The sequence below is a fragment of the Lissotriton helveticus genome, chromosome 4_1 (assembly GCF_964261635.1).
Source record: "Lissotriton helveticus chromosome 4_1, aLisHel1.1, whole genome shotgun sequence".
Taxonomy (NCBI): Eukaryota; Metazoa; Chordata; class Amphibia; order Caudata; family Salamandridae; genus Lissotriton; species Lissotriton helveticus.
In genome coordinates this window covers 1,727,570,397-1,727,591,143 of record NC_136063.1, presented here as the reverse complement: position 1 = coordinate 1,727,591,143, position 20,747 = coordinate 1,727,570,397, and the positions used below count along the sequence as shown (strand labels likewise).

Genomic DNA, 20,747 nt, shown 5'->3' with positions numbered 1-20,747 from the left:
GACCTAGATCTTCTACTTGAGCGCGTTCTAGAGTGCGATCGGTCTCTACGACGAGATCCTCTCTTACTTGAGTGCCGAGAACGTGACCGTTCCTTACGGCGATGAGCTTGGTCTCGATATGCTTTCAGCCGATCAGCTGTCTCCTTGTCCTTGGCCCAGTGGTGAAGAGGCCTATACCACCCTGGGGACAGACGAACAGGAGGAGATTTGTGTGCGGAATCCTTCACTGGTGAACGTGATCTTGGAGGTTGATCCGCTTGAGCCTGTTGCGATCTTGCAGGGGACTTGGATCTCTCCCTATCCGAAACACTGTTTCTTCCATCCGAGGATCCGCCACTGCGAGATGCTGAGGAAGATGAGGATAGGCTCACTATAGGTCTAGAGGAAGACCTGGAACGAGATCTCTCCTCTGTGACCCTCCTTCTCTTGGCCGGAGGCTCCTGTAGTGGAGATTGTCCCACCTCCGCAGCTGATGCAGATCCTGGAGAACCTAACTGAGACCTCAATAATTGAGACTGGTCCAATGGTTCACCCTCCTTTTCCTGCAGAACCTGCTGCAGAGGCGACCTCTCCTGTGATCTTGCGGTAGAGATGTTCAGGGTCTGCGAAACACTCGGTTCTCTGGATCTCCGCTGATCCATCGACGGTGGCTGTATCGACGCCGAGCGCCGAGCAGGTAGGCGCTCCCTCGACGTCGACCGTGGTTTCCTCGATGCCGACCTCGGGTGACGATGAATGTCCTTCGGCATAGAGCCCCTCGCCGTCGAAGGTTGTCTACTCGACGACGACTGAGGCTGCTTCGACGCCGATCGCCGGTGCTCTGTCGGCGACGGGGTGTGCCTTGAGGCCGAATGTGACGGAGGCTGCCTCGACGTCGAACGCCATTGATCGGGCGTCGACGTAGGCTGCTTCGACGTCGATCGACTATGTGTCGATAGAGGCTCCCTCGACGTCGAACGACCATGACTAGTCGCCGACGGAGGATGGCTCGACGCCGAACGCCGGTGGCCAGGCGTCGACGGAGAATGCCTCGACGTCAGAGCATGACGATGCTGCTTCGACGTCAGGTGGCTCGCCGTCGAACTCTTCCGCTTCGACGGTGACCTATCCCTCGACGCTGTCTGTAGCGGAGGTACCTTCGATGTTGACGCTGAAGACATCTTCTTCGTCGCCGACTGCTTCTCCAACGCCGATCTCGACGCCGAATGTGAACCAGTCGGGGCTTCTTTCGACGTCGACCGTGTCTTCCGACTTTTCTGCTTCTTGGGAGATCTTCCTCTCTCAGAAAGCCCATAAACACGAATTCTCTGACGTTCTTTCAGAGTTCTGGATGATAAAACCTGGCAGTGTTCACAGGTTTTCGATGAGTGAGAGTCTGGTAGGCACAGGATACACACTGAATGAGTGTCAGTCTTGGCCATCTTCCTTCCACATGAAGGGCACTTGTCAAAGAGTGAAGGCATCTCTGACAGAAAAATTACCTTTTTTAAGCCTAAAAAAGGTAGAAGTAACACCCTAAGTCAAAAAGACGTCGAGTGAAAGCAAAAATTTGTAGATAACAAGAATATTTTTTGACAAAAAGTCAAAAAGAAAGGGAGCTGTTTCACCAGGGTCCTGACTGAAGGAGCCGGAAAGAACAACTGACCTGTCACCCCTGAGGCATGATGGGAAGCCTGGGGTCATGGCTGCCTTAAAGGCACGGTGCCAGTTTTTGTTGAAAATGGTTTCATTTTCTATGCTATTGTTTTGCAATGCAGCCCGAGGGCTAACAATGTCTATTTGCAAGCAATTTTCAGGATTTATGAGTAGTCTACTCATTAAAATACAAAGTTCAAAGGTTATTTGACCTAATGTGTTTTTATTTTGCTTCCTTACTAATTGCATTGTGTGTATATGTGCTTACATTGTTTTAGCCTCAGTTATGGAGCTGCATTGGTATGAGAAAAATGATATATGTACATACATATATGTGGAGCGAGATATATGTGTTTTTTGCATATATATTTTTATATTGTTTCCGGGGTCCCGCACATGGGCGGGAATATTCAGTGCTTATGACTATTGATGAGGATCCCCTGGAAGAGAATTTTAAACACTTGCCGTAACACTTGCCACAGGAGCCCACGATTCTGGAAACCAGCTGCCTAGTTGCCCTTGCGGGACCTTTGTCTTCTTTGGCTCGTCCCCCCCGCTGCCGCCCTCAAGACCAACAGCGGCCGCCGAGCGGGGGAACCACAGCCCCCAGCAGCCTCTGCGGGTCCTTCACCTGCCCACCCACTTCCGCGCCCGGAGGCACTTAAATCAACGGCGCTTCCTCCGCGTCGTGGCACGCGCGCGGCGCCGGGATAAGCCCGGGACAAGGGCGGGACCGTACAAGGCCGGGCTGGGCCAAGTTACTAACATTGGACATACCGTAAGCAGTTACATACTGTAACCATATATGTATATTCATTGGACTATCCACTATTGCTATTGTTACTAGTATTGAGAAAATGACCACCAAAATAGACACTTGGAGAAAGGGGGGATTAGGGGGTGGTATCGTGGGTACGCTCGACAATTTCCTGATTCGAGCTGCCTCTGTGCTCGAAAAGGAAATTGCTATAACCGAGAAACGCCCGTCAACTGAAATATTACTTATAAGGCGCTCATCTTTGGGGGCTTTAGCTAATTCCAGCACACCCCAACATGTTAGATTACAAGCTGGGCTAACTAACCCACTAAATGACGAAGAAGAACCTACCACAGTTACGAGGGATTCATCGCTCTTGCAGGGGGATAGCTGTAACGATGAACTGAAAAAAGATATGAGTAGTTTTAATCTGGAGAATGTGTATCCCTATTTGAGAAAGGATTATTATACAAAGAAACCAGAGCAAAACTGGGAAAAACCACAAAGATCAAGATTATTCAACTACAGACGCCCCAAACACGTTAACTTTACAGATACATCAGAAAGCAGTGGGGATGATGAGGTACAAAGGAGAGAGGAGGGAGCCAGATCTGGACAGGATAAGGAATACAAGGGTGTTTTTTTAGGCTCCAGACCACAAAGATCCCAATGGGGATACTCAGGGAGAGGGACACCTTTGAGAAACCAGGGAACGAGGACCCAGCCACCTCAGGAATATCCAAGAAATCAACCACCACAAGAATACATCAGAACAAGGAGTCCGAGATACTGGCGGTAGACTCAACACCCATTATTAACCTCTCTAAAAGAACATTAATCAGGACAGAAGAGGAGGATTTAAGGAAGGGTTTTAGCTTTGTCCCTACAGTAGGGGTTAACAAATTCCAGATAGAAAGGACCTTAGAGCATTCTTCAGAAAAGTAAGATTAAGGAGCTTCTTTGAAGACAGACCAATAAGGGAACCCCCTAAGGGTTCCGGTCTGCGTCCGAAATCCACCTTTACCGATATTCTAGTTATGGTTAGTAAAAACATAGAAACTTTTGAGGCAGTGGTTAGAATGGAGGTGGGAAACCTCCTGAAAACCAAACACTACCACACTTTTAATATGTCAAAAGATGAAAGACAAGCCATGGAATCGCTGTCTCACTATAGCAATATAACAATAAAACCAGCAGATAAAAGGGGGGGCGCGGGGGGGGGGGGAGGGGGAGAGATTCATTTTCGACATGGGTGACTATGAGAGACGAACCCTAAATCTTTTATCCAATGAAGACCACTATCAGTGAGCGTCTTGGGCAAGATTGGAACTCATAATGGACGAGAGTCTACTGTTGGAAAATGCTAGAAATTAGGAATGGATTAGTTTAGAAGAATACCAGTTTTTAAGTAATAAGAATCCGAAAATCCCTGCATTTTATGGCCTTCCGAAAGTCAACAAAGATCTTTCCAATCCCCCACTTAGACCGATTTTGGGGTCCATAAACTCACTTCTAGAACCGTTAAGTATGCAGACGTTTTTCTAAAACCTCTGGTTCAGAAACAGAAGACCTTTATTAAGGACACATCCGATATGATTGCTAAGATAGAAGGCATTGACTTCAACAGTACAGTAGAATATATGGTGACCCTCGATATCGAGGCACTATATATGAATATCCCACAAAGAGACACTGTTGAGGTAGTGAAAGAACTTTTAGAAAATACGGTAATTGAAGGAGCCAATAAAGATTTTATCATAACCTGCATATCTACGGTCTTGTTGAATAATATTTTTTTATTCAAGGATGACCTAAATCTACACAATTGAAAGGGACCAGCATTGGGGCGACATGCGCCCCAAGTCTAGCCTGCATATATGTGGGGGTCTTTGAGGAAAAACACATACACAATGAAGTCTCCCCATTCTACGAGAACATCAGTAGTTGGGTCAGGTTTATAGACATTTTCTTCATATGGCATGGTCCCACAGGTCAACTAGTTTTTAGAATGGCTAAATCTAGCGGACAAGAATCTTTAATTCACTGCGAACTACAGCAATAGTAGCGTGAATTTTCTAGATATTAAAATAAAACACGTAGAAGGACACTTAGTTAGCAGTTGAATTGTTTTCTAAACCAATGGACAAAAACACTGTGCTCCACAATAATAGCTACCATCCAAAATGTTAAGATAATATACCCCTAAGAAACTGCACATCCCTACAAGACTTATTCACACCCAGCCTTTCTCTAAAAGTGTTCTTCAATTGGCAATCCTAAGAAACTAATCAATCACTCCTTCAAGCGGGCTAGGTTCTAGAATAGGGAAAGCCTCCTTCAAGGAAATGGCAAGAAAGCGAAACAGGAAATAAATTGTGATGGTAATTCAGTTTTCTGAAATCAGTAATCAATTGAAAAATTTAATTAATCGCAATTGGAAGACCCTCAATGATGGGGAAAATACTGCCTTACCCAAACCACTTTATGCCTTCAGGAAAATTAATTACCCTGGTACACATCTATAGGGAAGATCAGGTAGAAGATCAAAGCACCCTGTACGGAGAAAAGGCCAAAGGAAATTACAGCTGTGGCTCCTTTAGTATATGCGATCTATGCTATACAGTGACCCTAAATGGGACTAAACATAAAATAAAAACTCTGAACAATTTTAGGAGTAAAAATTGTGTGTATTTGATGCTGTGCCCTTGCAGCATAGGATACATTGGTGAAACCGTGAGAAAACTAAGACGAGTGTGCGAACATAGATCTGCCGTTAACACAAAAGAGACTGCACCACTAGTTGGTCACTGGGTGGAGAAAAAACATGTATCATCAGATTTGAGGTGGGTAGTGCTGGAAAAAATAAGAGAATCAAAGAGAGGAGGCACTAAAGAGAAAACATCAGGAACAGTGGTACAGGATTTAATTGGATACAGTAAAAAAAGGGCTAAACAGAGAGGACTGGAAGAAAATAGAAGGGAGACTCCCTTAACACGCACTAGACAAGTAACTACCAGTGAGGCTATTTCAATGCAGTATCTGTCTATGTAGACCAATGTGCGGTGATCTCCAACATATCTACCTATGCCAGTATTGCCACCACTAAAAATACATTTTGGGTTTCCATCTGCACAGCATGCAAGTCGATATGGCAGGAATAAATGTAATAAATGTGAGGAACCAGGGCAGTGTATGATAGGATTTATGAAATATGACAGTGGTAGATGTATTTGGACACTAAAATTCAAATAAGTGAACTAAACTATAGCGAGGATTTACATTCCCACTAGCTACTACTAGATTATTCAAAAAGGTCCGAATAGGGAGTCAGTACATATTACATCGATGTGTGTTTACACTACAAGCTGGCTGCCAGACATGCGCAGTGTAGTAAGGATGTTTTCCGGGTAAACCATGCAATGTGCGCCATCCGGCCCGCAAATAAAGGAATTTAGACAGCAAGGATCCATACTCCCCAAGCCATCACCATATTATTTTAATCGGTCTATTAGGGTAGTCGGTTTTAAATATTCTTACGTTACCCATCATTATAAGATGGCCGCCAGACATGCGTAAAGTAATAGGAGTGCTTGCTGGGTAAACTATGCAACGTGCGCCTTTTTGCGTACAAACGTCCTTTAAAAGGGAGTTCTGAATGTACAGACTTTTGATGCAGCTATTGAACAGAAACCGCGGTCACGATAAGGTGAGAGCAAACTAGACTATCGGTCTCAGGGTTGTCTATGTGTAAAATTTGATTTATGGGGGCAAATAGACTAGCGAATATAGGGAAATAGAATAAGCAACTTTCTTCACTTGTGACGATTAATCTGCGAATGAGGAAACTGCCTTTAAAAAAAAGAAAAAAAAAAAAAAAGCAGGGGCACAGAAACTAGAAAGTCCCGTTTTTACATTGAATAGGCAAAAGAGGACCTAAAAACATGAAGGGAAATAGAGTCCAGATACTAAAAAAATTAATAAATCTGAGATTAGTATGTCCCGCTCCTTGATCGAATGGGGACAAGAGGTCCGTGAATATTGAAGTGCGATAGAGCCCCGAAATCAATAAAATGGGCAATAGAATTCGGGGACACGGCACAATATCAAAATAAAGGAGTTGAAAATACGATAAAAAATACTAAGGGACCCCAATACGGTTTGTATGACTTAAAGTTTCCCATTACACCCCTTCGGAGACACTAACAGCCGACTGTGTATGGCGGTTTGACACACCATTAAACAAGGACAAACATTTTGTATGGTGATAAATCTGAATCATTGATCTTAAGATACCAAATGTCGGGGGTGTGCTAAAATACTCCATAGGGCAAGGTAAGATTCTAACATACAAAATTAAGAGACCAAAAACCTAATAGAAATGGTTATACCATGGTAAGATATATTAACAGTGGATGTATCCTTTATTTATCTTGTTAGGAATCAAGCAGCTTAGCTCCATGACCCAAGAATCCATTGGCCAGATTAGATATTGGAGGAACTGCATCGACCACTTCGAAAAATAGAGTGATGCTAACAACTAAAAAGAATAAGACAACATATTTTAAGAGGTAACCTTGGGTTTTAGCCCTAGAGGAAAACAACTGTGTTTAATAAAAAAAAATGAGCTAGTAAGGGTAACGCCCTCTGAGTTTTTCTCTTCTCTTTTTTATGTTATATAGTACCGGGTCACGAATATACACCTATGAATCTATGCACGGGCAGAATAAACAAGGCCAGCAGTACACTTGGGACAACACATGGTGAAGTCCTACTTGCTACGGTGAGCGTCTAGTTTTTGTGTGTTAAGATGATGTGAAAGTATTGTGTGCTTGGATTTTAGTGAAAATTGCCCCAATTCTGTCCTAGTCTGGTCTTTCAGGTGAAAAACAAAATTGAGATGTAGGGCACTATTGTAATAGAGCATTTAATCATACAAAATGTTGTGTAAAAAAGCATATGAGGAGGGGATAATATGTATACTGTGTATGCTACAAGATATACCGCAAAGGAATTTATCTTTTTAAGCTCTAATGTATAGGATTGACTGTAGAAACCAAAGAGTGAAGGTAAAATTGTGAATTATTATAATCATTAGAACTGCATATCGATTAAAATATTAGTGGGTAAGACCAATAACCCTGTAAAAACCTCCTGAGGATAGTTGTAAAATATAATTTTTCTCCCTACTTATGCAGATAATAATCAACCATTGGCAAGAATAAACCCCATATTAACATTGAGTCCTGAAGAAGGTGGTTCTATTATTGAATGTGTAATACCATCGAAACGCGTCAACGCTAGTTTGTTGTTGAGAATCCAACTTACCTGAATCAGGTGGATAAGATCAAGCATCTAACCTGTTTTTCTGTTTGAATTTATTGTGTTGGATCAAGTAAAGCAACAGTGTAAATCATTGTGCTCTTTGGGTTTCTATTTTGGAGATGTTTTCCGCATGTTTCATATACAATATCAAGTGAAACATTCTATAGATAAATTGTGTTTAGCAAATTGTATGTTTCTCATGTATTTTTAATGTGTTTTTAAATGAGAGCACTTTCACAATCATTCCCGAGTTTCAGAAAGATTATTTTTAATATATTTTATGTGAAATAAAATAATCTGTACATGCTACATCCAATTTTGGGTTTATTGGTTAAGACATTTTAAGTGCCTAAAGTCCAGAGAGCGAGGTTAATAGTCTCAAGTGAAAGTGGTGTATGAACGTATGAATGAGACTTTGGCGATGTTATGATTTCCAAGGGAAGCTAGGTTTTTCCTTACAAGCCAAACAGATCCCACCATGAGATCTGTGTTTAGGCTCAGCCAGATGTACAAATAGGTTTTTCCAATACTTGCTCCAAAACTACATAAGGATTTACACCAAACAACAAAAAGTGTGATCTCTGGACCAAAATCAATCTTTCTGCTCAATTTAGTGTAATTCCGTCCAACAGTTCGGGCTACAGGAATGTCTAAATATTCCATGGTAATTAACATAGGAATGCACTTTGATGCCTCCCCCCCTTTTTTTTCCTCTTGACGGATCAGCCTGAAACTTTCCATTCACAACCAGAATTAGCGGTGCACTTTTTCTGGGAAAATTTTGTGAAGATTCGTCAAAGAGTGCCAAACTTGTAGGCAAATCAAAAAATAAATTTCCAATGGAAACATGGTCCTAACTATAACTACCTACTGGCAACTGCAAGTAAGTAACATTGTTTTACCTTATACATAAATACAGTGGCGTAGCAAGGGGAAGGGGGGGGGGGGCTGTCCACCCTGGGCGGCATAAGTCTAGGGCGGTGTCCCCTCCCCGACACTTCCATGTGTTTGCCACGGGGTGCGATCGAGAATATTGCACCAGCACCTCCCCCCTGCTCTATGGCCACCGCAGCGCAGGAAAGGCAGAGACCGCCACGGGCAGCAGAGTGGCTAGTTACACCACTGCATAAATACATGCATAAACACACACACACACACACATCCTACCTGCTCCACATTGGTGAAAATTCATCTACAATGAAATGCAGTTTTTACTTCATGGATAAAAATGTTTCATGTAGGGCTGGTTATATAAGCCCACTTGGGCAGAATTGAGGGAAAGAAGTAGGCACTAATATGTGGTAATTCTCATTTCAATAATGAATTGAGATATTAAAGTATTTAGAAAGGTGAACTGTAGAAAAAGTAGATTTATTGTTCATGACTTGTATATGGAAAGGGTACATTTTTTGTGATAGTCTGCCTACTGACATGCTCCTATAATAGTGTTTTTCTCTATTTATTCATTTGGTGCACAGTACTTGTGGGAAATAAAATGGTGCTACAACTGCTTATAATCAAGGCTGAGTGTCTAGGTTGAAACGCGTTATGGCAAAGTTAGTGCAATGATTGAATAAGTAAATGAGCATTCAGATGGTGTCTGCAGCCGGTCCTTTCTTGGATTTTTCTGAAAGTGGACTGGATTTGCAATATATTCTACAGCAGACAAAAATACTTCAACGAGCAGGGTGATAGGCTTACCTGGATTTTAGAGCAGTGCTTTATCTTGTCTTCCTGAGGAATCGTATTTGTGACTACCACAGCTTCAAAACAAGCATTGTTGATCCGTGAAATGGCTGGCCCAGAAAAGATACCATGAGTCAGAATGGCATAAACCTTTGTTGCACCAGCTGATAAAAGCCTTTCATAGAAAAAAAAATGTAAACGATAAAGCTTAATGGGGTTTAGATAAAGGCATAATCAACCTAGAAATACATGCAAAATTAAGCACCCACAGCAACGTACACCAAGTTTACATGCAACTTCCCATTATTAACAGGAAGAAACGGTCTCCCAGCAGGACACTATACAAGGTATTCTGCAAGACTGCCAAAGAAAGGCAAGTTCAAAATGTTATGCGTTTCAAGCAACCGAGTTTAACATAAATGTATGCATCTTTTGCTATTGCAGTTGTTTTTTTAATTAAATTGTACTTTTATCAACATGTAACCGCATGTGGTTGAATACAACAGATTGCATGTGCTGCCTGCTACCTATCTTTCGGAGCTATCATCTGAGCTACCATGTTGTTAAACACTTCCTCATTCCACCTTACAGACCACTTCTTCCCATACCCCTACCGCTAAGATAGGGATACATTTCAACAAAGGAAAAAAAACAATGACCAAACTGCAGTTGTAATCCGCATATTTCGTCTGAGTTTTTATTTTTATTTTGAGGATAATTTTGTAGCTCTGTTGCGGTGGTGGTAGGAAGAAACAGCCAAACTGTACAAGGGGAAAGATTAATTACTTCTGTAAAACATTGATATTTTGACATCTAACTTCTGCAATACTACTTCAGCCTCTGACCATAGGAGTGGGAAGAAAATGGATTGTTCGTTTAAAATAAAAAGGGGAAAACAGTTTTTCTGGAAGCTTAAGGACAGTTTGCAAAGTAATTGCTGTGTACATGGATGAAGGGTTCTCTTACTGTTAAGGCTTGTAACTCACTAACTGATCTTAGTCTTCCAATCCATATTCGACCGTGTACTGAGGAATATAGACTATAAAAGAAAATGAATAATCGCGTTGTTCCTGCAAAGCAAATTAAAGCGATCCAGTTTTATACCACAACACCATGATGAGAGTGAAGATTGGTGTGGCCGGAGGGTCTCCAGTAAAATTCCAATTGCCAATAGGCTGAAACAAGCACATATGCTAGCTCTGTTGGAGTTAGACTTCTTAATTACTAATCTCTCCAGCAAACTGTTGCTTGTAAACTCATTGTCTCCACGTCCCTACCTAGCCTTCATTCAGAAGGATTTAGGCTTCCCTGACTCTATTCAAGACACCACCTACCCATACATAAAAATACCTCCCAATATAAAAACTCCTCCGTCCCACCCTTCCTCCCTTTCTTTCTCGTCTGCCGATCAAGATACCGTTATGTCCCTGGTGGCGGAGACCGACTGATGAGTTACTTTGCAGAGGCTATATCAGAGCTCTTATTTAATGAGATTGATGCCATAATATGTTGCTGCACTACATGGCACCAAAGGGGCAAATGGATTTTGTTATAGGACAAGTAGATTTATGAAGCAACCTGCCCCATGGACAAGTAGATATTATTTAAACTGGTTAGACTGATTTTCCATTATGAATATTTTTGGGAAATACCAGCATGCATAAACACGTTACTACATGATGCTGCAAAGAAATGGTTCCTGAAATTTAGTAGTAGTTTAGCAAAATGTTAATTTTTTATTAACATTTTATTTTGAAAGCAAAGAATCAATCTTATTTTCAAGCTTCTGTAAATATTTGCACCAAATCAAAGAGCATTTTGGGAGCATTATACATAGACTCATATTGCTAAACTTTGAAAACGCGTGTACACATTTTTATACTGGCACCACTGTCAATAGGGCAGGCGGAGCTTACAACATTTACTTCGAGCGCTCGCCCTAATAATTGAGGCTTGCAATTATTGAACCATAAATATAAGTTTGAACAGCATTAACATATGGGCATAAATATTACCTTTTCTGCACTGTGCCCTTTCCTGATCCATAATGTGGTATTGCAAACTGGCAGCCAAAGGGTTTGTGCTGCAGGGGGTTGGGCCTACTTGTCCCAAGGACAAAGTACACATGAAAACTTGTTGCTCTTGACCCCAAACAATATGTCCTGGGCGTTGGTCTACAGGAATTCCACATTCCTGCACTGCAAAACGGAGTTGTTTGAAGGCAGTAAAGGAATCTATATATTTACTTGAAATGTGTTAAACTGGATTGCTAGGTGTTTAAATACATATAGATCTGGATATATCTACACAGTCACATGTAAACATTTTTTACCGCGAGTGAGTGTATAAACACGTACACACTCAAAATAGTTGCTATTAGGAAGTGGCCCCACTAGTTTGATCCGAGCCCCTCCGCAGTTTAAAAAAACAAGAAAAAAAGAAATCTAAAAATGTGACTGCCTGGACTAGCTTGGCATTAGAAAATTGATCATGAGCACTTCAACAGCGCAAAATAAATCGGAGGTAACCAAGCGCTATAGACCAACAGAAGCATAATTTAAATTTTAAACCAGGAAAAGTTTTAGAACTTTCTTAAACTATCAATCTAAACTACCACTGAAAATGCAGTCAAATTGATTTAACAAGTTAAACAGAAGAGTAACCTGCAATCTGCGGATTAAGAGTCCACAATAGGGGTGCTTTTAATACGTTTTTATTTTTTGACGCAAGTGGTAACCGGGATTTTTTTCTTTTGGGTGTTCCCTACACGCTGGTTATCGCTGCTCACGCATTGGACTGTATATTGAGTACAAGGTGGGGTTTCTAGGTCGACCCCGTGTGTGGTCTAGGCAGTCCCAGTGGGGCTCTGCAGCCATTCAGAGTGCACCCCAAAAAAATGCCATGCTCCACAATGACTTGGGAACATCAACCTGCTCCTTCCCTTAAAGCTACAGAGACTATGGGGCATGCCCATGGGGTACTTATAACAAAACAACATACATGTAATTGTTAAAACAAAAGCAAATTAACAGAAAAGTATATTTTGTTAGGAGATAATTTACAATTTGGAAGAACAGAACATGTAAACCAAATCCAGCATTAACAAACTTCATGGCTGTGTCAAGAATAACTCAAATGAAAGAAGGGCGCATCTTGATAACTAAGTTCCAGTGCTGTGGAAGGCTTTACAGCCAGTGAAATTCAAAAAATGTCTACATGCCAACAAAACACACATATGCCAGTCTTGATAGTGATCCTAACAGTTATGCTAATGTCATTTTTAATATAACGTAGCTTTTGCTTTTTTAACACGAACGACAAACTATTCAACCTTCATTCGGGACTGCATACTCCTTGACTCATCCTTCGCACTTTGAAAAAAAAACGGCTCAATTAAAGCACAGAAAGACTACAGTTCCCAGAAAGCATCAAGATGTCAAGCGAAAGTTCAAAACTGAAACTGTAATGTTTTTTCCGACCTGGAACAAGCGGAAATCAAAATACTTCAAAGTGGATAAACATGCAGGCTCCTTAGTTGCAACTTTGTTTTATATTGCCATGGTGTTTTTTCCATTTTGAAAGTTAACGGCTGCACAAAAATTCAAGAAGTCTTAAAAGTCCAGTAACTCACACAGGTATATGGTCGCAAACTGCCTCATGGTTGTGCAAGGTTATAACGCTGTACTTAATTAACTCTGTAGGATGTTCGTATCGAATGCAGAGTGTGCAATGAAGATGCTGGGACTTATGTAGGACAGGAGGGAAAGGAACGATTATATTTTTTTTACTTTACATTTTTTTCCCCCTGCAAAAAGCTGCCTACAGAAATGATAACCTAAAAACTTTGTTATGAACCTCGCGTGCTCCTAAGGTTGTGGTGGCGGCATTACTTTGTGCCGCAGAATCTTGGCAACTGAGCCTCAGAAGCCTGTATTTCCAAAAATTACCCACGTGTGTGGCTGTTACTAGTGGCATGTGAAATAAGGATTAGTTACTTACCTGTAATCCTAGTTCTCTTCGAGGGGTATCCTCATCAAAGTCATAAGCATTAGAATATTCCCGCCCATGCGCGGGACCCCGGAAACAATATATTATATGTGCCCCACATATATATATATATAAATATATATATATATATATATATATATATATATATATATATATATATATATATATATATATATATATATATATATAAAAATAAGCAATTGCAGCCAAATAAAACAATAGAGCTGGAATATGCCGTGAAGAATTTCCACCATACAGTGTATTTTGCATTAGAAACATGAGAAACAACACCAATGCTTGTTTAGAAACTGTTTTAATGCTTAGAAAACAGTAGAAATTCTCATAACACACTGTAAGCATATACAGCTCCCAGGCTGCATTGCAAAATCCCAGTCTAAAAAGACTGAAAAGCTAACCTGTAGCTGAATGTACTAAAACTGACGCTGTGCCTTTAAGGCACCTCTGCCCCTAGCTTCCCATCATGCCTCAGGGGTTACAGTTAGGTCAGTTGTTCTTTTCGGAGACTGAAAACCAAACCATGGTAATAACAGGTTAAAAACCATCTCCTATGTAATAAACAAAGTCCTTTGCCCGGGGAGGCGGGAGGGTTGCTTATGACTTTGATGAGGATACCCCTGGAAGAGAACTAGGATTACAGGTAAGTAACTAATCCTTCTCTTCCAGGGGATCCTCATCAATAGTCATAAGCATTAGAATAGAGTAGCGAGCCTCACCTCATCCCTGCGGGCAAAGGAATCAACAGATAACATTCATATCCGTAGGCCCAAAAATAGGCCTTATTCTACCCAAATAGGTTTCTCAAGGAGGCTTGCCCTACTTGAGAATCCGCTCTGGAATCAGACTCTAGGCAATAATGCCTTGTAAAGGTATGGACTGATTTCCATGTCGCAGCCTTGCATATTTCTGACATAGGAATGTCATGCAAAAAAGCTATTGTGGCTGCTTTCCCTCTAGTGGAATGAGCTTTGGGTGATTGCAACAAAGGTTTGCCAGCCAGCTGGTATGCTAGTTTGATACAAGAGACAATCCATCTGGAGATGGATCTTTTGGCTGCTGCAAACCCGGTCCTCATAGCACCATAATTGACAAAGAGTTGGTCTGTCTTTCTGGAGTCCTTCGTTCTTTCTATGTAAAACTTTAGCACCCGTTTAAGATCTAACGAGTGCAGCGACCTCTCAGCTGGGGTCGATGGGTTAGGAAAGAACGAAGGAAGGGTAATCGTTTGATTTATATGAAAATCCGATACCACCTTCGGAAGAAAAGATGGGTGAGCCCTCATTACTACTCTGTTGTGGTGAAAAACAGTGTAAGGTTCCTTGGTGCAGAGTGCTTGTATCTCGCTAACCCTGCGCGCAGAGGTTATTGCCACCAAGAAGGCCGCCTTCCAAGTGAGATGCTGCAAGGAGGCCTTGTGTATAGGCTCAAACGGTGTAGACATCAGTCTGGAGAGAACCAGGTTCAACTCCCAGGGAGGAGAAGGATTTCTCACAGGGGGATAGACCTTCTTTAATCCCTGAAGGAAATCTTTCACCACTGGGACTTGAAAAAACGATGTTTGTGCAGGAGATTTTCTGTACGCTACTATGGCGGATAGATGAACCCTAATAGAAGCGTATTTCAACCCTGATGTCGCTAAGTATAGGAGGTATGGAAGGACTACCTCTTCTTGTCCTTTGGTGGGATCCAAGCCATGGTCCTTACACCAAATGAAAAATCTTTTCCACTTGAACGCACAAGACGCCCTTGTGGAAGGTCTCTTTGCCTCTCTTAAAATATTCATACATTCTGGAGGCAGATTTAAGTGTCCATATTGCAAGACCTCAGGAGCCATGCAGTCAGGTTCAGCGACGGGAGGTTGGGATGCAGGATCCTCCCGTTCATTTTGCTCAGCAGGTCTGGCCTGCACGGCAGACGTCTGTGTGGACACAGCGACAGATGTAACAGGTCTGGATACCACCATTGTCGCGGCCAATCCGGAGCAATTAGGATCATGTCCATGCTCGATCTGATGAGCTTGGCCACCACCTACGGAATCAGTGCCAGAGGGGGAAACGCATAAGCGAACATTCCTGTCCACTCCAGCAGGAGAGCGTTCCCTTGTGTCCCTGGCCGGTGGAACCTGGATGCGAAGGCGTGGCATTTGGCGTTTTCGTCGTCCGCAAATAAGTCTATGTCTGGACGACCCCAGCAACGGAAGAGTTCTTCGACTACTTCGTCGTTTAGCACCCAGTCTGGCTGATCTTCGAAGTGCCTGCTGAGTGCGTCCGCTTTTGTGTTTAGCTCGCCTGGAAGGTGTACTGCCACGACCGACAGCCCCCGAGCCAGAAGCCAGTGCCAGATTGTCTGGGCCTCCAGAGACAGAGGGCGAGATCGAGTTCCTCCCTGCTTGTTCAGATAGAACATAGTTGTAGTGTTGTCCGTCTGAACCAGGATTTTGTCCGTTGTTATTGCTGGAAAGAACGCTTTGAGCGCCAGATGAACTGCTCGAAGCTCCAGCATGTTGATGTGGCATGTCTGAAGTTTGGTCGACCAGCGACCCTGAATCTGAAGATGACCCATGTGCGCACCCCAGCCTTCTAGAGATGCGTCCGTTACCACAGACAGCGAAGGAAGAGGTTGCTGAAAAGGGACTCCCTGCAGGACATTCCGAGGGCGAGTCCACCACTGTATTGAGGTCAGTGCTGCTTGAGATAGGATGATTCGATCCTCCCAATCTCCAGACGCTTGGTCCCACTGATCCTCCACAGACTCTTGTAGAGGCCGCATCCTCAACCTGGCGTTCGGTATTAGGAAGATGCAGGACGCCATGGAGCCCAATAGAGACGCTACTTCTCGCACCTTTGGACGAGGAAACTGAAGTAACTTTTTTTATTTTTGCCCCATGGAAGACAGTCTCTCCTGCGAAGGAAACGCTCTTCCTAACTTTGTGTCTAGAACTGCTCCCAGATAGTGGATAGTTTGCGTGGGCTGCAGGACCGATTTTTCTATGTTCACGTGGAGGCCGAGCCTGTGTAGTTGTTGGAGACACAGGTGACAGTCTTTGGTGGCTTGACGAGGGGACGGACTCTTCAGGAGCCAGTCGTCTAGATATGGGTACACAAAGAGACCTTTTTTGTGTAGACACGCCGCTACCACTGCCATGCACTTGGTGAAGACCCTTGGTGCGGATTTGAGTCCGAAAGGAAGCACTTTGAACTGGTAATGCTTGGTCCCTACCAGGGACCTCAAGTACTTTCGATGACCTGGTGTAATAGGAATGTGGAAGTACGCGTCTTGTAAATCCACCGAACACATCCAATCTCCGATTTGTAGATGAGGACATATTTGGTGGAGTGCCAACATGCGAAACTTCTCTTTGACCACCACTTTGTTGAGGAGTCGAAGATCCAAAATCGGTCTGAATTTGCCTTTTTGATCTTTTTTGGGGACAAGGAAATATCTTGAGTACACTCCTTTCCCCCTTTGGGATAGGGGTACCTCTTCGATTGCGTTTTTCTTTAAGAGGATGCTCACTTCCCTTTTGAGGAGCTCTAGTTGGTACGAGCGAGACTTTTTTGGAGGAATCGGTTGTGGTTTCTTCCGGAAACGTAGCGCATATCCATTGCGCAGTATATTCAGCACCCACCGATCTTTTGTGATGCTGACCCACTCTGCCAGGTGTTGTGCAGCACTTCCTCCCACTGGAGTGGGTAACGGCGCCAGAGGAAGCCACTGCTCAGGCCTTGCCTCCTCTAGGCGTGGTAGAGGACTGATGATGTCCGCCTCTGCTCGACCTTCCTCCTCTATATTGCGGCTTTCCTTGTGGCTTGTTTTGAGACCATTGAGGGGTTTGAACCCTCTGTTGGCCTCCCCGGTTCTTGTTGGTCTTGAAGCGTCGTTTGAACGGCCCTTTCTGTTTTTCCAGACCAACTGCCTTCACTGTGTCTAACTCAGTTTTCATACGGGTCATTTCCTGATCGGCATGCTCCCCGAAAAGTGAAGATCCGGAAAAAGGTAGATTGAGGATGCGCTGCTGGGCATCTGGTTTAAGTCCAGTTAAACGTAGCCAAGAGGATCTCCTCGCACATATCCCATGTGAGTAGGCATGTCCTGCTAGAAGGGCGTTATCCGCTGATGAACTAATCATTTGGTTTGCCACCAAACAGCCCTCCGTCATCGTCTCCTCAAAGTCCTTCTGGTCCTCCTTGGGCAATTTCCCTTTGAATCGTTCCATGGAGTCCCATAGGGCTCTATCGTACCTTCCCAGAAGGGCTGATGCACTAGAGACTTTCAGGGATGAAGCTGCTTTGCTGCATACCTTGCGACCCCAAGAATCTTGCGTCTTGCTGTCTTTGTAAGGAGGAACTGACGAAGAAGGAGCGACTGTGTGATTCTTCCTAGCTGAGGCTACTATAACTGAGTCCGCCGCAGGCTCTCCTTTAACAAAGATAGGATCTGAGTCGGCCGGCCTATATTTCTTCTGGATACGTGCCGGTACTGCCCTGATCGTTGCTGGCGTGAGGAAAACCTCTTTGATTGGGTCCATTATCCCTGGAACCAATGGGAGCAAAGGCCGTGTATATGATTTGTGATGAAGGGTCTCAAAAATCACAGTAGTGGACACCTCTGGAATAGCCATCTCTATATTAAGTTTGTGAGCACCCCTTTGCAAGACGTCCAGATACGTGTTGACGTCGTCAAGCGGGGAAGCTCTTGAGCGAGGACTGTCTGCCAGCGTTGGAGAGTAATCCCCTTTAGAAGATCTAGATGAAGAAGAAGAGGAGGATGATGGAGTTCTTCTTCTCCTGTGGTGAGAATTCCCCTTCCTCACTGGTGTCCTAGGTCGTTCCTCCCTTCGAGGAGAACGTCTCGATCTCTCAGTCCGTACCTCCTTTCTCGGTGTTCGAGATCTGGGTTGTTCCCTCCTTGGTGATCGGGAGACCCTGGGGGTATGCGATCTGTCCGCTCTTCTCTCTCGTGAGCGTGATCGGTGAATGGCAGGACTCTGTCCATCTGCCTCTTCTGCCAGCTGCTGAAGAGGGGACCTGTGGACTGGACTCAAGTACCTTTGTAGTCTCCGTTGCTCCAGAATCCTTCCATTTACTCAACGGACCATACCATCTTGGCGAGAGTCTTGCCTGTGTGATGTACCGCCGCTGGGGACTCTTTTGCACAGGACTCCTACTCCTAGAAGAGGACCTCGATGAACCAGAGGCACTTAAGGAGAAATGGAGCGAAGCAGATTGTGTCACTAGGACTGTTGAAGGTACTGAAGGAGATCTCCGTCTCACTGGTGTTGGAGGACGCCTCAAAAGCCTTTCCCTCAACGTCGAACGCCTCTGCGGAGTCGACGGAGTGATCACCTTCGACGTTGAATGCTTCGACGCTGACCTGTGGTCCCTCGACGTCGAACGGCGTCGTTCTGCCGTCGACGGAGGTCTCGACGTCGACTGGAGTTGCCCTGCCGTCGACGGAGGTCTCGACGTCGCCCTGCCGTCGACGGAGGTCTCGACGTCGACCGACCTTTGTCTGTCGGCGACGGAGAAGTCAATCGACGTTGTCCTGTCGACGACGATGCCCTCGACGTTGACCTGACATGCGACGTCGAGCGCCGACGTGCTGTCGATGACGATCCCTTCCTCGACGGTGAGCGTCCGAGGGGGCTCCTACTCCGACGCCGAGCGCCTCCGTGGAGACGTCGGCGGAGGTGTCACACTCTTAGAAGCCTGTCGACGTTGAGACGACGGCGGGTGTGATCTGTGCCTCGACGCCGATCGTCGCCTGGTTGACGACGGCGGAGGTGATTTAAATCTTGACGCCGATCTTCTCGTCGACGGCGATCTCGTGGCTTCTCTCAACGCCGATCGTCGCCTAGTTGACGACGGCGGAGCTTTCTTCGTCGTCAGTGAACTTTTCGACGACGACTCCCTCATCGACGCCGGTCCCGACGTCGACGGAGCTTTTTCTCTCGAACTGTCTATCAGATGCCGTTTTTTCAGCGCCGAGCCCGGCGCTGAGGTTGATGGACGCTCTGACTTGCCTTTGGAGGGAGTTCTGGGTCTCTTTGAACTCTTCCTCTCTGTAGATCTTCCTCTCATGGATCTCTGGGCCAGACCAAAGAGCCTGTTCCTCTCTCTGTCTTTAAGAGTCCTGTCAGACAGATTTTTACAATGTGAACAGTCTTTAGGATCATGATCCTCTGGCAAACATAAAACACAGACCTCATGAGAGTCTGTTCTTGCCTTCTTGTGGCCACAAGCAGGGCAATCATCAAATAATGAGGGCATCCTGACAGGAAAACCTCACAAAAAATCGACTGCTAAGCAGCTATTTACTTGACCCTGATGTTAAAAGTCAAAGTAAATCAAAAAATTGTTCTATAGAAGATTTTCTGACTGAAAAAGGCAGAAAAGTGTGGAGCTGTGTTATCCAGGGTCCTTCCTGAAGGAGCCGGAAAGAACAACTGACCTAACTGTAACCCCTGAGGCATGGTGGGAAGCTAGGGGCAGAGGTGCCTTAAAGGCACAGCGTCAGTTTTAGTACATTCAGCTACAGGTTAGCTTTTCAGTCTTTTTAGAATGGGATTTTGCAATGCAGCCTGGGAGCTGTATATGCTTACAGTGTGTTATGAGAATTTCTACTGTTTTCTAAGCATTAAAACAGTTTCTAAACAAGCATTGGTGTTGTTTCTCATGTTTCTAATGCAAAATACACTGTATGGTGGAAATTCTTCACGGCATATTCCAGCTCTATTGTTTTATTTGGCTGCAATTGCTTATTTTTATATATATATATATATATATATATATATATATATATATATATATATATATATATATATATATATATATATATATATATATATATATATTTATATATATATGTGGGGCACATATAATATATGGTTTCCGGGGTCCCGCGCATGGGTGGGAATATTCTAATGCTTATGACTATTGATGAGGATCCCCTGGAAGAGAACAGTACATTATGCAGCACCCAGGATAATGTGCTGCATGCCTAAATACTGACAAGGTCCCAAAGGCGAGACCTATTGGCAATGCCAATGCTTTGTTTTATGTCGTGGTCGGTACATAATTAGCACATAATTTAAAAAAAAGGAACTATAAGAAGAAAGCTTAAAATGTGTACCATAGCTGCCTTAATGATCCATGACTGAAGTCATACTGAAGTAAACAAGGACAGCGAAGCTGTGTTAACAAGCATTTGCAATGCAATAGGTCTTGCATTTACAAAACTTTGAGCTTATGGTACTGCAAATGTCAATAGCTTAAATTCTCGCAAATGCGAGACCTATTGAATTGCAAATATGGTTAGTTTC

The 20,747-nt window shown here is 43.7% G+C and overlaps 1 protein-coding gene across 1 annotated transcript in view; it reads right to left on the bottom strand.

Annotated features, from left to right (window-relative positions):
* Nucleotides 1-20,747, bottom strand: part of LOC144829340 (ribose-phosphate pyrophosphokinase 1) — a 183,895-nt gene that overhangs the window by 33,352 nt on the left and 129,796 nt on the right. The window contains exon 6 of the mRNA XM_078688393.1: nucleotides 9,416-9,575. Coding sequence (XP_078544519.1) covers nucleotides 9,416-9,575 — 160 coding nt within the window. The remainder of the gene's footprint in view (nucleotides 1-9,415; nucleotides 9,576-20,747) is intronic.